This window comes from Theropithecus gelada, chromosome 19 (assembly GCF_003255815.1).
Source record: "Theropithecus gelada isolate Dixy chromosome 19, Tgel_1.0, whole genome shotgun sequence".
Classification (NCBI taxonomy): domain Eukaryota; kingdom Metazoa; phylum Chordata; class Mammalia; order Primates; family Cercopithecidae; genus Theropithecus; species Theropithecus gelada.
This window is the reverse complement of record NC_037687.1, coordinates 39,683,363-39,697,548: the sequence shown is the minus strand read 5'-3', so window position 1 is coordinate 39,697,548 and position 14,186 is coordinate 39,683,363. Positions and strand designations below refer to the sequence as shown.

Below are 14,186 nucleotides of genomic sequence, written 5' to 3'. Positions count from 1 at the left end.
GGGAGGAAGGGAGGGAGGAAGGGAGGAAGGGAGGAAGGAAGGGAAGAAGGGAGGAAGGGAAGGAGGGAAGAAAGAAGGGAGGAAGGGAGAAAAGAAGGAAGGAAGGAAGGAAGGGAGGGAGGGAGGGAGGGAAGGAGACAGTGCCTGGCAGGCCACAGCAAGTACTTGGTAAGTGTTAGTTATTATATTAATCATTTAATGAGTCCAACACTCCAGGTCTGGTGCTCAGAGCCATGTATACAATCTGGTAGGTGGCCACAGCCACACTAGCAACAGGGCTGTGTGAAAAGCCCATTTCAAAGAGATCCAGGAAGGTGGGTCACTATAAGCGGAGAGGTCAAGACTGGAACATCCAGGTGGTAAGCCAGGCTGCCATCCGGGTCCCACATAGGAAGCTGCTATCCTGGAGATAATAATTATCACAAAGAAGACGTGAAGCAGCAATAAGTTATTATAGAGGGACCCGAATACAGGCAGTTTCCACTGTGCTAGTACTTCACATAATTTAATACTCAAAATCAGGGCTGGGCGCAGTAGCTCATGCCTGAAATCCCAGTATTTTGGGAGACTGAGGCAGGAGGATGGCCTGAGCCCAGGAGTTCGAGACCAGCTTGAGCAACATGGCAAAACACTGTTTCAAAAAAAAAAAAAAAAATACAACCACCCTTCAAGATAGGTTTGTCTCTCTTTCTTTTTTTTTTTTTTTTCCTCTCGAGACAGAGTCTCACTCTGTCGCCCAGGCTGGAGTGCAGTGGCACGATCTCAGCTCACTGTAAGCTCTGCCTCCCGGGTTCATGCCATTCTCCTGCCTCAGCCTCCCAAGTAACTGGGACTACAGGTGCCCGCCACCATGCCTGGCTAATTTTTTGTATTTTTAGTAGAGACGGGGTTTCACTGTGTTAGCCAGGATGGTCTTGATCTCCTGACCTCGTGATCCGCCCGCCTCAGCCTCCTAAAGTGCTGGGATTACAGGCATGAGCCACCGCGCCCGGCCAGGTTTGCCTCTCTTTCACAGATGCAGAAAATACAGCTCAGAGAGGTTGGGCCATGTGCCCAGTGTCACACAGCAAATGGCCAAACCAGCCCTGGAACCCAGGTCGGCCTGCCTCTGCTGCCAGGCCTCCCATTGGCTCTGCAACTAAACCTCCACCTCCATGCCAAACCCAGAGACAGAGGGGCTGGGCACAGCACCCACCTGACGGTGCACCACTTTGGCATGCTTGAGAATGGCGATGATGTCGCCCACCACGGTCACGCCCAGCTCATTCATGATCTCCTTATTGAGATCCAGCAGCATGCTCTTCTGAATCCTGCAGGGGAAGGTCAGTGGTAAGGCCCCAGGTGGGCCAGAGTGGGTGGGCCAGTCAGCTCCCCACCACCCCATCCCCAAGTTCAGTCTCCTCACCTATTATCTACAAACATCACGGCATAATTGACAGCAGGTCCTGGAGGAATGCCGGCTTCCTTAAAGAACTGGATCCACTCGGAAGTGGCTGTGGGGTTGGACAGGGCTCATTATTCACACCATCCTCTTTAGAGAATAGCATTAGCAAAACCACAATCACAGCAGCTCCCACAAATTAAATGCTCCTCCCATGCCAGGCCCTGTGTGGAGTGCTCCACACACACATGATGGAACTGAGCCTTCCTGATCTTGTGAGTTAAGCAGTATTAAGACTCCCCTGAGTTGCCGAGGAAAATGAGGCAGGGAAAGGTTGGGCAACAATGCTAAACAAGGGGCAGAGCTCCCAAACCCCACAGCCTTTCTCCTTACAGCTCCACCCCGCCCCAGGGCTGGCTCTCTGCATCACTACACATGTTGGGCCCATGACTGATGTAGGGTAACTGGGACTCTGGGTTCTCTGCCCTAGTCCCTATCAGCCAGCTTAGGCCCAGAGGATGACAGGATCCACAGGTGGTTGGAAAGAAGTGTCACAGAGCCAGCCCATGAGCCTTGGCAAGCCCCCTACCCGCCACAGTAGCAAACTTCCCTCAGAGAGAGGCACAGAAGTTACTAACACGGACTTCGGAGCTTGGGTTTGAATCCTAACCCTGCGATTTCCCTATGGAGGGACTGTGGGTAAGTTAACTCTTGGTGCCTTGGTTTCCTCATCTGTAAACCCGGGATAACAGACTTGACAAGTGTTTACCCAGCATTTGGCAAAGGACAGGTCCTGTCCTACGCACTGGGGATACCACAAGGCACAAGATGAAGTCCCAGCCCTTGTGTAGCTGAGATTTTAGTGATAACAGCACCAGTGTCCTTGGATCACTGTGCAGACTCAATGAGAAACTCCATATAAAAGGCTTCAAATGATGCTTAACCCAGAGGATATCCTCAAACCATGTCAGCTATTATTATTATTATTATTACTACTATTACTCCCATCACCACTAAACACAGAGCCACAGCCAAGACCAGGCAGACCCCACCTATGAAACTTTATTCTTTCTAAATTTTCTTGGCTTCTTGGTGGGTTTGACCCTCAAACTGACCCCAGCCTGCCAGGCCAGGAGGTAGCTAAGACCACTGATTCAAAGCAGAACTTTTTTTTTCACATTTTGACATCTCCGAAACTAGGATCTACTTCATGACTGATGGTGTGCCATGGTTTAATTAGCAAACTGTTTTTCTTTCTCAGTACATCCAACAATCCATGCTATTTTAGAATAGAAGAAACCTGTTATTACCTCACCCATTTTGCTTTTAAGACAATAGAGACTCAGAGCAGGGAAACAGACACACTGTGGGTCAGGTGTTACATGAGTGGCAGTGCAGGGCTCAGGTGAAGCCCCATGGGTCACATCTCCAAGGAGGTCCCTGCCCAGCCAGCCACAGGCCAGTTACCCCGGGTGCTGATTGGCCCTTGGGGACTGAGGTTGGCGAGGAGCTTAGGATTGCCTCTGCCAGGCCACAGGAAAGAGGTACCATTTCCCTGTGTTGCACAGGCACTATCCACCTGCTCAGCCATAGGGCCCTGGGTCCCACTGGCCAGAAGCATGCACCTCTAACTATCAAAAAGCACCACATAATGATTCCATGTATATGAAATGTCTAGAACAGGCAAATCTAAAGAGAAAGTAGATTAGTGGTTGCTGGGAGGACAGGGGAAGTGACTGCTAATGGGTATGGGGTTTTAATTTTTTTGAGACAGGGTCTCCCTCTGTCGCCTAGGCCAGAGTGCAGTGGCACAATCATAGTTCACTGCCGTCTCAACCTCCTGGGCTCAAGCAATCTTCCCACCTCAGCTTCCCAAGTAGTTAAACTACAGGCGCGTGCCACCAGGCCTAGCTATTTTTTTGTATATATACACACACAAGTTACATATATATACACACATTTTATTTTGAGATGGAGTTTCACTCTGTCACCCAGACTGGAGTGCAGAGGCATAATCTCGGCTCACTGTAACCTCCACCTCTGGGTTCAAGCGATTCTCCTGCCTTGGCCTCCCAAGTAGCTGGGATTACAGGCACGTGCCACCATGCCCGGTTAATTTTTGTATTTTTAGTAGAGACGGGGTTTCACCATGTTGGTCAGGCTGGTCTCAAACTCCTGACCTCGTGATCCACACTCCTCGGCCTCCCAAAGTGCTGGGATTACAGGCGTGAGCCACAGTGCCCGGCAATTTTTTATATTTTTTATAGAGACAGAGTTTCATCATGTTGCCTAGGCTGGTCTCAAACTCCTGGACTCAAGCGATTCACCTGCCTCAGCCTGCCAAAGTGCTGGGATTACTGGCGTGAGCCACAACACCCTGCTAAGGTATGGAGTTTCAAGAGAGAGTGATAAAGATGTTTTAAAATTGATTATGGTGATGGCTGCACAACTCTGTGAACAGAGAATATAAGAACCATCGAATTGTACACCTTAACTAGGTAAAACGTATGATAAATGAATTATACCTAAACTAAGCTGTTATTAAGGGGAGAAAAAAGTACCACGTAGGCTGGGGGTAGCTGTCTGAGCCAAAGCCTGTGATTGATTAATTGACTGACTGATTTTAAGGTTAGTCAAGTGAAGCAGTGGGAAGGGAGAAGGAACAAATAAATCTGTAACTGGTTGTGATCAATTAGTTGTAAAGACCAATCAGTTCACAGGGACCAGGCAAAGCCTGTGAATTTAACCAAAAGATTGCTGAAACCCAGTGTTTGAGGAATGGAAAGAGTCCCCACATTCAGCACACACCATCATTTCATGTATTGCTAAGGAAGGAAAACATGCAGTCAACTAAACTGTCATAAGGCACCAGCAATAAGATATACCCCTACTTCAGAAATGTTAAGTTGTGCAATGATGTGAGTCTTGGAATCAATGAGATGTGGCTTTTTGCACACAGCAGGAGACACATACAAGAATATTCACAGTAGTTTGTCTGTGATAGCCCCAACCCAGTAATAATGCAATATCCACTGACAGCAGCATTGATAAACACATGGTGGTCACTCTCAAGGTGAAATACTATACAGCAGTGAAAAGAAAGTCAACACAGATGACCCTTAGACATTATGTTGAGCAAAAGAAGCCAGATACAAAAGAACACAAGGTATGATTTCATTCATGTAATTTCAAAACCAAAGTCTATAGAATAGGAATGTCCCATTGATAATACAACTATAAAGGCAAGGAAAGCCGGGAGCGGTGGCTTACACCTGTAATCCCAGCACTTTGGGAGGCTGAGGCAGGTGGATCACCTGAGGTCAGGAGTTTGAGACCAGCCTGACTATCATAGAGAAACCCCATCTCTACTAAAAATACAAATTTAGTGAGGCATGGTGGGGCATGCCTGTAATCCCAGCTACTCGATCCGGAGGCTGAGGCAGGGGAATCGCTTGAACCCAGGAGGCAGAGGTTGCGGTGAGCCAAGATCACGCCATTGCATTCCAGCCTAAGCAACAAAAGCGAAACTCCATTGTAAAAAAAAAAAGGTAGGTAAGGCAAGAAAAGACATTCACAAAATGGTTTATTCCATATGGAGAACGGAGGGGAGTGTGATTGGGGTAGGACTCTCATGGGGCTGACAATGTTCTCTTTTTTTGATCTGGATGGGTAACAGGGTTTGGATTTTTCAATCTTTTTACGGAACTATAATGTACATGCAAAAAAAGTGCACAAGTCAACAGATCTTCCTAAATCAGACACACCTATGTAAACAGCACCCAAATCAAGAAATGAGATATTTCTAACACCTCAGAACCCCTTATATTCCCTTTGGAGTCTCTACTCACTCCTTCCCAGATGCAACCACCACCTTCTAACAAAATAGACTGATTTTGTCTGCTTCTATGCTTTATATGAATGGAATTATAAAGAATACAGGCAGCTAGGCACGGTGGCTCCTGTCTGTAATCCCAGCACTTTGGGAGGCCGAGGCAGGTGGATCACAAGGTCAAGAGATCGAGCCCATCCCAGCCAACATGATGAAACCCCATCTCTACTAAAAATACAAAAATTATTTGGGCGTGGTGGTGTGCGCCTGTAGTCCCAGCTACTCGGGAGGCTGAGGCAGGAGAATCACTTGAACCCGGGAGGCAGAGGTTGCATTGAGCCAAGATCGTGCCACTGCACTCCAGCCTGGTGACAGAGCAAGACTCTGTCTCAAAAAAAAAAGGAATACAGGCCAGGCGCGGTGGCTCACCTGTGTGATCCCAGCACTTTGGGAGGCTGAGGCAGGAGGATCTCTTGAGCACAGGAATTCAAGACCAGCCTGGGCAACATGGCGAAACCCCATCTCTACAAAAAATATAAAAATTAGCCGGGCATGATGGTGTGTCCCTATAGTCCCAGCTACTCAGGAGGCTGAGATGGGAGGATCACCTGAGCCTGGGAGGCGGAGGGTGCAGTGAGCCGAGATTATACCACTGCACTCCAACATGGGCAACAAAGTGTGAGCCTGTCTCAAAAAAAAAAAAAAGGATATACTCAGACTTTGCTTCTTAATCACTCTTAAAACTATACAAATATATTTTATGGGCCAGGCATGATGGCTCATGCCTGTAATCCCAGCACTTAGGGAGGCTGGAGAGGGCAGATCACCTGAGGTCAGGAGTTCGAGGCCAGCCTGGCCAACATGGTGAAACCCTGTCTCTACTAAAAATACAAAAATTAGCTGGGCGTGTGGCACACGCCTGTAATCCCAGCTATTTGGGAGGCTGAGGCAGGCGAATCGCTTGAATCTGGGAGGTGGAGGTTGCAGTGAGCCGAGATCGTGCCACTGTACTCCAGCCTGGGCAACAAGAGTGAAATTCCTTCTCAAAAAATTATATATATATAAAATATATTTTTCTACATTATAATAAATGTCAACATTTTTCAAAGCCACCAATTAATATCTGCGCCTTAGCAATCCCCAAATACAGAGCTTAAGGCTTGTGATAATAATAACACCTAAAGTTTGTTTAGAACTACACCCAAGCTTTTACATGCTGTAATCTCCTTAATCCCAGGATGTGGGAATATCATTTCCATTTCACAGGTGAGAAAACCAAGGCTCTGTGAGGCCACGTGGGAGACCTGCTGGACTTCATAACCCACGTTCTTCACAGCTAAACTATACAGTCAGGAGAGAGATCCGGCGAGGAGGCGGGCAGGCCTCAAGCAGTTCCAGCCCCACCCTGCCACAGTCCTCAGAGTACAGCTGTTCCTGCCAATGACCCAGCCCTCCCTCCCCCACCCCCTCGTCCCCCACCAAGGCCATACCTCAAAAAGGGCAGTGGGGAGAGGGGGCCCTGGAGAGAAGGCCACAGACTCACCCATAGTCACGGAGACCATCGTCTCCCTGGCCCTGACACTGCTCCCTGGAGCCTGAAAGAGAAGAGAGGAGAGGGCCCATGAGTTGCTGCCGGCTGTGAGTGTTTGTCCCTCTCCTGTGCCTGTCTGCCTGCATGCCAGAGGAACGTTCCTGGGCTAGAGGCTCACCGCCCAGGAATAGCCTGGAGCAGCTGGCAGGAAGTCAGCCTGGGACAGAGCTGCCACCACCATCATCGCTTGTGCCTGAGACAAGGCCCAGGGACAGCAAATGTCCACAGTTCCATTCCCACACACCCCAAAAGGTTGGCTAGAAAAGGAGTGCAACAGAAATAAGACACTTCTGGCCAAAACGTTAACGATAAATACCAACCAAGCGTGCTGGCTCATGCCTGTAATCCCAGCACTTTGGGAGGCCAAGATGGGAGGATCAATTGAGGCCAGGAGTTCAAGACCAGCCTGGACAACATGGCAAGACCCTGTCTCAAAAAAAAAAAACAGGCTGGTCCAAAGGTAATGAATTATGTCAATCGACTGTTCATAGTCCCTTACAGATGGAACTCCTTATTCTACTCTTTCTCCCTTTCTCACTACTGCACTTGACTAGTCTTCAAACAAACAAACCCAAAACCCTATTCACTGAGAACCTACTATGTGTAAGGCACTCTTAGGGATACCAAGGTGAACAAAGCCATGGAACTTAGCAGCTAGCTGGGTACAGGCGACAGGGGAGACAGAGAGTAAACAAGCCAAACAGTTAGTAGAGTACATTAGGAAGCCTTTAGTGCCATGGAGAAGACATGGAGGACCTGGGAAGGGAGTGGTTGTAATTTTCAACAGAGTGATCAGGGAAGACCTAAAGCAACATTTAGAGAGCTAAAGGGAGGGAAGCAATGAGCCATGTGGTTTTACAGAGAAAAAGTGTTCCAGAAGAAGGTACAGCAAGTCCAGCGCCCTGAGCCAGTGGCTCACCTGGCATGCTGGAGGGAAAGCAAGGAGCCAGCGTGGCTGCAGTGGAGCGAGCAGGGAGGACATTGGGAGGAGACAGGTCACAGAAGTGGTGACCTGATCATGAGGCGTCCCAGAGAAGACATGGAAAACCAATTTTCCCTTACATTAGCAGATGGTAGAAAGGTGGTGTTAAAGACATTTTAGCACCAGTGGAGACTATCTCCAATAAAAGCAGTGCTGAATGGGAACTAAAGGAAGTAACTTTTTCATGTGCTGATTCAACGCTATCCGACTCCAAGATCACGGGGCCTACACTGCCCTGGCCAAAACTTCCTACTTAGCCCTCTGCCTCTTCCCTGACCCGGGTCCTCTGCCCTCTCCCCTCACTCTGCTCCCTTCTATCTACCGCAGCCCCCAGTACTGATCCTCCCTCACCCCTCCATGAGGTGCAGAAGCCCTCTGTCCCAGAACCTTCCTGTTTACAACCCCATAAAATCTGTCCCATCCCCTAACAGATTTTGATGGTATAATGGAGTGGTCAAGAGTAAGAACTCTGCAACCAGACTGTAGGGTTCAAATCCAGCTCTACCACTTATGAGCTGTGTGATCTCGGCAAGTGACTTCACCAGTCGGGCCATGGTGTCCCCATTTGTAAATTGGGAGGGTGCAAACATGACTTACCTTAGAGGACTGCTGTAAGAGCTAGATGAGTTTCTATGAATAAAAGCACTTGAGACAGTGCTTGGTGCCTACTAAGCACCCTGGAGGTGTTGTGCCTGATCTCATCCTCCAGGCCTCCTTCCCCACACAGGTGCTTTGTCGGCCTCCCGTTTTTAGAGGATGTCACCTGTGCCTGGAATACCTGTCTCCTCCTGGCAACCTCTCCTTCCTTCTGCTCCACTGCCATCTACTTCGTGACCTTTCCCTAAGTCCCTACATATGAGACTCTCTTCTCTATCCTCAGCATTGTTAATCTTGCCCTTCCCTGGCTTCTGCTCAATTTTTTTTTTTTTTTTTGAGACAAAGTCTCACTCTGTCGCCCAGGCTGGAGTGCAGTGGCGTGATCTCGGCTCACTGCAACCTTCGCCTCCTGGGTTCAAGCGGTTCTCCAGCCTCAGCCTCCCGCGTAGCTGGGACCACAGGCACCCGCCACCACACCCAGCTAATTTTTGTATTTTTAGTACAGACAGGGTTTCACCATGTTGGTCAGGCTGGTCTCGAACTCCTGACGTCAAGTGATCTGCCCACATCAGTTTCCCAAAGTGCTGGGATTACAGGCACTTGGTCTTCTGCTCAATCTCTTACTGATGAGTATGACCACAGACATCACTCTGTCCTGTACTCAACACTCTTAGATCCAATTTCCCTTCTGAATTTTACCACTGGCCAAAGACAACACAGGCCAGGCACAGTGGCTCATGCCTGCAATCCCAGCACTTTGGGAGATTGAGGCGGGTGGATCACCTGAGACCAGGAGTTTGAGACCAGCCTGGCCAACATGGTAAAAACCCATCTCTACTAAAATACAAAAATTAGCCGGGCGTGATGGTGGGTGCCTGTAATCCCAGCTACTCCGCAGGCTGAGGCAGGAGAATCGCCTGAACCCAGGAGGCAGAGGTTGCAGGGAGCCGAGATCGCACCACTGCACTCTAGCCTGGGTGACAGAGAAAGACTCTGTCTCAAAAAAAAAAAAAAGAAAAGAAAAGAAAATACAACATGCATCTCTCAAAGAACAGAGCACGGAGAAGTCTCAGTAAGTCAGACAGAACATCTCACAAACCAAGCACTAACTATGCATCAGGACCAGGGCCAAGCATCATGCAGATGCATCCCAACAGCTCAGTGAGTGAGGACTATGATTAGCCCTGTTTTTACGGATGAAAAACCCCAACTCATTGAGGTGCAGTCATTTATCAAATGGCACATCTAGCAACTAACCTTACTGGGATTCAGAAACAAGTTCTTCCTGATTCTGATGCCCATGGAGTAACTCCCACTGAGTGTTTACTATGCGCCAGGAACTGAGCATATACACATCTCAGTGACTCCTCACAACCACCCTCAGAAAAATGGAAAAATGAGTCCCAAGTTACAGATAAGAATGGCAGGTCCAAGATCACACAGCAAAAGGCTGGGCACAGTGGCTCAGGCCTGTCATGCCAGCACTTTAGGGGCAGGAGGATCCCTTGAGCCTAGGAGTTCAAGATCATACAGCAAGTAAAGGCAGCAGCAGGACTTGGACCCCAGGCAGTCCAATGGCTTCGGTTCATGCTGATTGAGGGATTACTACAAGCCAGGTACTATGGTCTGTTTTTCAATGTCTCAGTTAATGCTAACCGGAATCCTTTAAGTACTGGTATTCTTCCCCAAGTGCTACAGACCCTACTGGATTCAATTTCCTCTCTCCACAATCCTAAAAGCCCATCTCCAGCACTGACTTTCTGAATAAGGAAAATTATAATAGTCATTTTAAAGACAGCAGCTCCCAAAACTCAAGGAATTACCACATAACAGGCTCCATGTGCTAAGCCCTTAGAAGACCTGTATCCAAATCCCAATTTTACCATGTCCTAATCCTGACTCTGAACAAGTAGCTTAACCTTTCTGACCTCACTTCCTCAACTGCACAATAAGAATGGTAAGGCCGGGTATGGTGACTCACACCTGTAGTCCCAGCATTTTGGGAAGCTGAAGCAGGAGGATCTCTGGAGCCTAGGATTTTGAGGCCAGCCTGGGCGATACAGTGAGACCCTGTCACTGTTGAAAAAAGGAAAAAAAAAAAAAAAAAAGCCGGGCACGGCGGCTCATGCCTGTAATCCCAGCACTCTGGGAGGCCGAGGCAGGTGGATCACCTGAGGTCAGGGGTTCGAGACCAACCTGACCTCCTGGCCTGGCCAATATGGTGAAGGCCCATCACTACCAAAAATAAGCCGGGCATGGTTGCGCATGCCTGTAATCCCAGCTACTCGGGAGGCTAAGGTGGGAGAATCGCTTCAACCCAGGCGGGGCAGAGGTTGCAGTAAGCCAAGATTATGCCACTTCACTCCAGCATGGGCAACAGAGCGAGACTCTGCCTCAAAAAAAGAAAAAGAAAAGAAAAGAAAGGTGGCTGGGCACAGTGGCTCATGCCTGTAATCCCAATGCTTTGGGAGGCCAAGGTGGGTGGATTACAAGGTCAGGAGTTTGAGACTAGCCTGGCCAACATGGTGAAACTCCGCCTCTACTAAAAATACAAAAAATTAGCCAGGTGTGGTGGCTAATCCCAGCAATATGGTGAAACCCTGTCTCTACTAAAAATACAAAAATTAGCTGGGTGTGGTGGCAGGTGCCTGTGGTCCCAGCCACTTGGGAGGCTGAGGCAGGAGAACTGCTTGAACCCAGGAGGCGAAGGTTGCAGTGAGCCGAGATCACGCCACTGCACTCCAGAGGTTGCAGTGAGCCGAAACTGCACCACTATACTCCAGCCTGGGCAACAGTGAGACTCTATCTCAAAAAAAAAAAAAAAAGTGAGAGTACCCATTCCTGGCCAGCACGGTGGCTCATGCCTGTAATTCCAGCACCTTGGGAGGCCAAGGCAGGTGGATCACAAGGTCAGGAGTTCGAGACCAGCCTGGCCAACATAGTGAAACCCCATCTCTACAAAAATTAGCCAGGCATGGTGGTGGACACCTGTAATCCTAGCTACTCAGGAGGCTGAGGCAGGAGAATTGCTTGAGCCCGGGAGGCAGAGGTTGCAGTAATCCCAGATCGCACCACTGCACTCCAGCCTGAGCTACAGAGTGAGACCTTGTCTCAAAACAAAAATAAATTAAATAAATAATAAAAAATAAAAATAAAAAAACACCATCTCAAAATAAAAAAAAGGTTTTTTTTTTGAGATGGAGTCCCACTCTGTCACCCAGGCTGGAGTGCAGCGGTGTGATCTCGGCTCACTGCAACCCCTGCCTCCCAGGTTCATGCAATTCTCCTGCCTTGGCCTCCCAAGTAGCTGGGATTACCACCACCATGCCCGGCTAATTTTTTGTATTTTTAGTAGAGACAGGGTTTCACCGTATTAGCCAGGATGGTCTCGATCTCCTGACGTCGTGATCCGCCCGTCTTGGCCTCCCAAAGTGCTGGGATTACAGGCGTGAGCCACCGCACCCAGCCAAGGACCCATTCTTAACGGTGTTACAGGGATTAAACGAGTTAATAAACAGAATCCTTAGAACGAAGATGCACAGCAGGTGGTAAGTGCGATGTTAAGTGTGCATCAAAATAAAACAAATCTTCAGTGATCTAGGGAAACAGTGGGACGGACAGTCACTGACTTAACGCTAGTTGTATACAAAGGGTGAGCTGGGAACAAGCATAAGGACAACTCGATGGGGGTCGATGGGATCTGACAACAGGGAATCACACAGTACAAGTTCTGAACAGTATTCCTATTCAAAGGGAATACGTAGTATTCCTTTTTCAATTATCTTTCCATTTCAGTGTACAATGTAACAAGCTGTTCAGTTTCCATTGTATTTTACCTGAACTTTTCCTTCCTCTCATGGCCAGCAATGCTAGTTTTTCACTGAAGACAGCAATGCGCCAGGCACGGTGGCTCCCAGCACTTTGTGAGGCCGAGGCGGGCGGATCACCTGAAGTCAGAAGTTCGAGACCAGCCTGACCAACATGGAGAAACCCCATCTCTACTAAAATACAAAAAAATTAGCAGGGCGTGGTGGCGCATGCCTGTAATCCCAGCTACTCGGGAGGCTGAGGCAGGAGAATCACTTGAACCCGGGAGGCAGAGGTTGCGGTGAGCGAGATCGCACTCCAGCCTGGGCAAGGAGAGAAACTCGGTCTCAAAAAAGAAGAAGAAGAAGAAGACAGCAATGCAAATTTGCCTTCTCAAATTAATTTACTGGGGGAAAAAATGCACTAGTCATGATCAAGAAAAAGAAAAAAACTAATACTTCAGGACTCAGCAAAATTGGTCAAATAGTAAGCGGCAGGATGTCGATTTTCTCAGCTCCAGTCCTAAGTTTTTCCTATTGCTGTCTCTGAGCTTTCTCCCCCTACTTCCATGGAATTCCCAGCTACACCAATGACTCTCAGAATCATTATCATTATAGTCCCAATCCACGAGCTCTCACTGTGCCAGCCCGTCTGCTTAAAATCTCTACACACACACACTTCGTCAGAATCCTCAAGACGACCCTATGATACTGGGACTATCTGCTCTCACTGTACAGATGAGAAAAAAAGGGGTTCAAGGAAGCGAAGACACAGGCCCCACTGCCTCACAGTGGAGCGGGACTTGAACCAAAATCCGACGGCTTCCAAACCCAACAATTTTTCATACTAAGCGCAAACATCAATACTAACAATAATAGTATAGTAACGAAGTGAGCGTTATGCGGAGGAGCTGAGCTAAGGGATCCAACGTACACGACCTGACTTCTCACTCCCATTTATAAAGCCGATGATACAGTCAGATTCTAACCCCCATTCCACAGGGGAGGAAACTGAGGCTCAGAGAAACAAATCGTACGTCCGAAGCCGTACAGCGGAGCCCGAACTGAGTCCAGAGCCCCGGACGCCACCCGTCCCTACCGCAACCGGCCCAGTCCCACCACCCCCGGCCCGCGCCTCACCTGGCCCACCGGGCCCGCGCCCACTCGCGCCGCCCGCCCTCCCTCCCGGCGGCGCCAACTGTCAGACACTCCACCCCCGGCCCGGGCTGCCCGCCCCGGAAGCACCCCCTCACCGCAGGAAGCTGAACTGACCAGCCCGCGGCCGCTCTAGCCCACCAGGCCGCCACCAGCGAGAGTGCGGCCATAACCGTCACGTGACCGCCCACCATCACCAGCAGGAGTGCGGGCGTGTACGTCACGTGACCGCCCACCTTCGCCGGGCGCTCTCCTCCGCCCGACGCCAGCCAGCGGCGCGGCCAATGAGAAAGGCGCATGCCTGGCCCCCGCGGGCCCGCAGTCTAGCAGTAGTGCGCCTGCGCGCGGCAAGGGGGCGGTCAGGCGGGGATACATCCTGGAAGGTTCGTGTGGGGCTGGGTCCCGGAGTGGGAGACGTGGAGTGCAGGTACTGTGCGATCTAGGGGCGCGGCGCCTCAGCTACCCTCCTCGTGTTGTCCTCCCCGCTATAATGCATCGCCTCCCTTATGTCGTCCTCGGTCCCTTTATGTCACCATTCCTCTCCTTCTGTCTCATCCTACTTAAATCGTCACAACTCCCCTTCTGTCGCCATCACCCTCTTTAAAGTCGCCATCAACGCCCTTAACTCGCTTTCCTTCCCCTTAAGCCCTCTTTGCCACCATAGGTCGTAATCGCTCCCTTTAAATGCGTCATCGCCGTGTGTTACCTGCATCCCGCTTTTGTTGCCATTTCTCCTTTATAAAATCCTCATTTCTCTTAAACCCTCATCATACCCCCAAGTCACCTTCGCATGGCTACTGTCCCCGTCGCTCTTCTTTTTTTTTTTTTTTTTTTGAGAGGGGTTC

The 14,186-nt window shown here is 49.5% G+C and overlaps 2 protein-coding genes across 16 annotated transcripts in view; one reads left to right on the top strand and one right to left on the bottom strand.

The window, feature by feature from the left end:
* Nucleotides 1–13,530, bottom strand: part of C19H19orf47 (chromosome 19 C19orf47 homolog) — a 29,714-nt gene extending 16,184 nt beyond the window's left edge. The window contains exons 1-4 of one of the 4 annotated variants that reach the window (XM_025366447.1): nucleotides 13,440–13,530; nucleotides 6,701–6,805; nucleotides 1,406–1,493; nucleotides 1,196–1,310 (exon numbers count right to left, since the gene is read on the bottom strand). In XM_025366447.1, coding sequence (XP_025222232.1) covers nucleotides 1,196–1,310; nucleotides 1,406–1,422 — 132 coding nt within the window. In that variant the 5' untranslated portion in view covers nucleotides 1,423–1,493; nucleotides 6,701–6,805; nucleotides 13,440–13,530. The other 3 variants (XM_025366444.1, XM_025366446.1, XM_025366445.1) reach the window with 3 other exon arrangements.
* The window catches only part of PLD3 (phospholipase D family member 3), a 32,285-nt gene continuing 31,526 nt past the window's right edge, over nucleotides 13,428–14,186 (top strand). For 10 of the 12 annotated variants that reach the window (XM_025366435.1, XM_025366431.1, XM_025366441.1 and 7 more), the window contains exon 1: nucleotides 13,663–13,768. The gene's annotated coding sequence lies outside the window, so the exon portion shown is untranslated. Of the gene's footprint in view, nucleotides 13,769–14,186 lie in introns of all 12 variants that reach the window. The other 2 variants (XM_025366443.1, XM_025366433.1) reach the window with 2 other exon arrangements.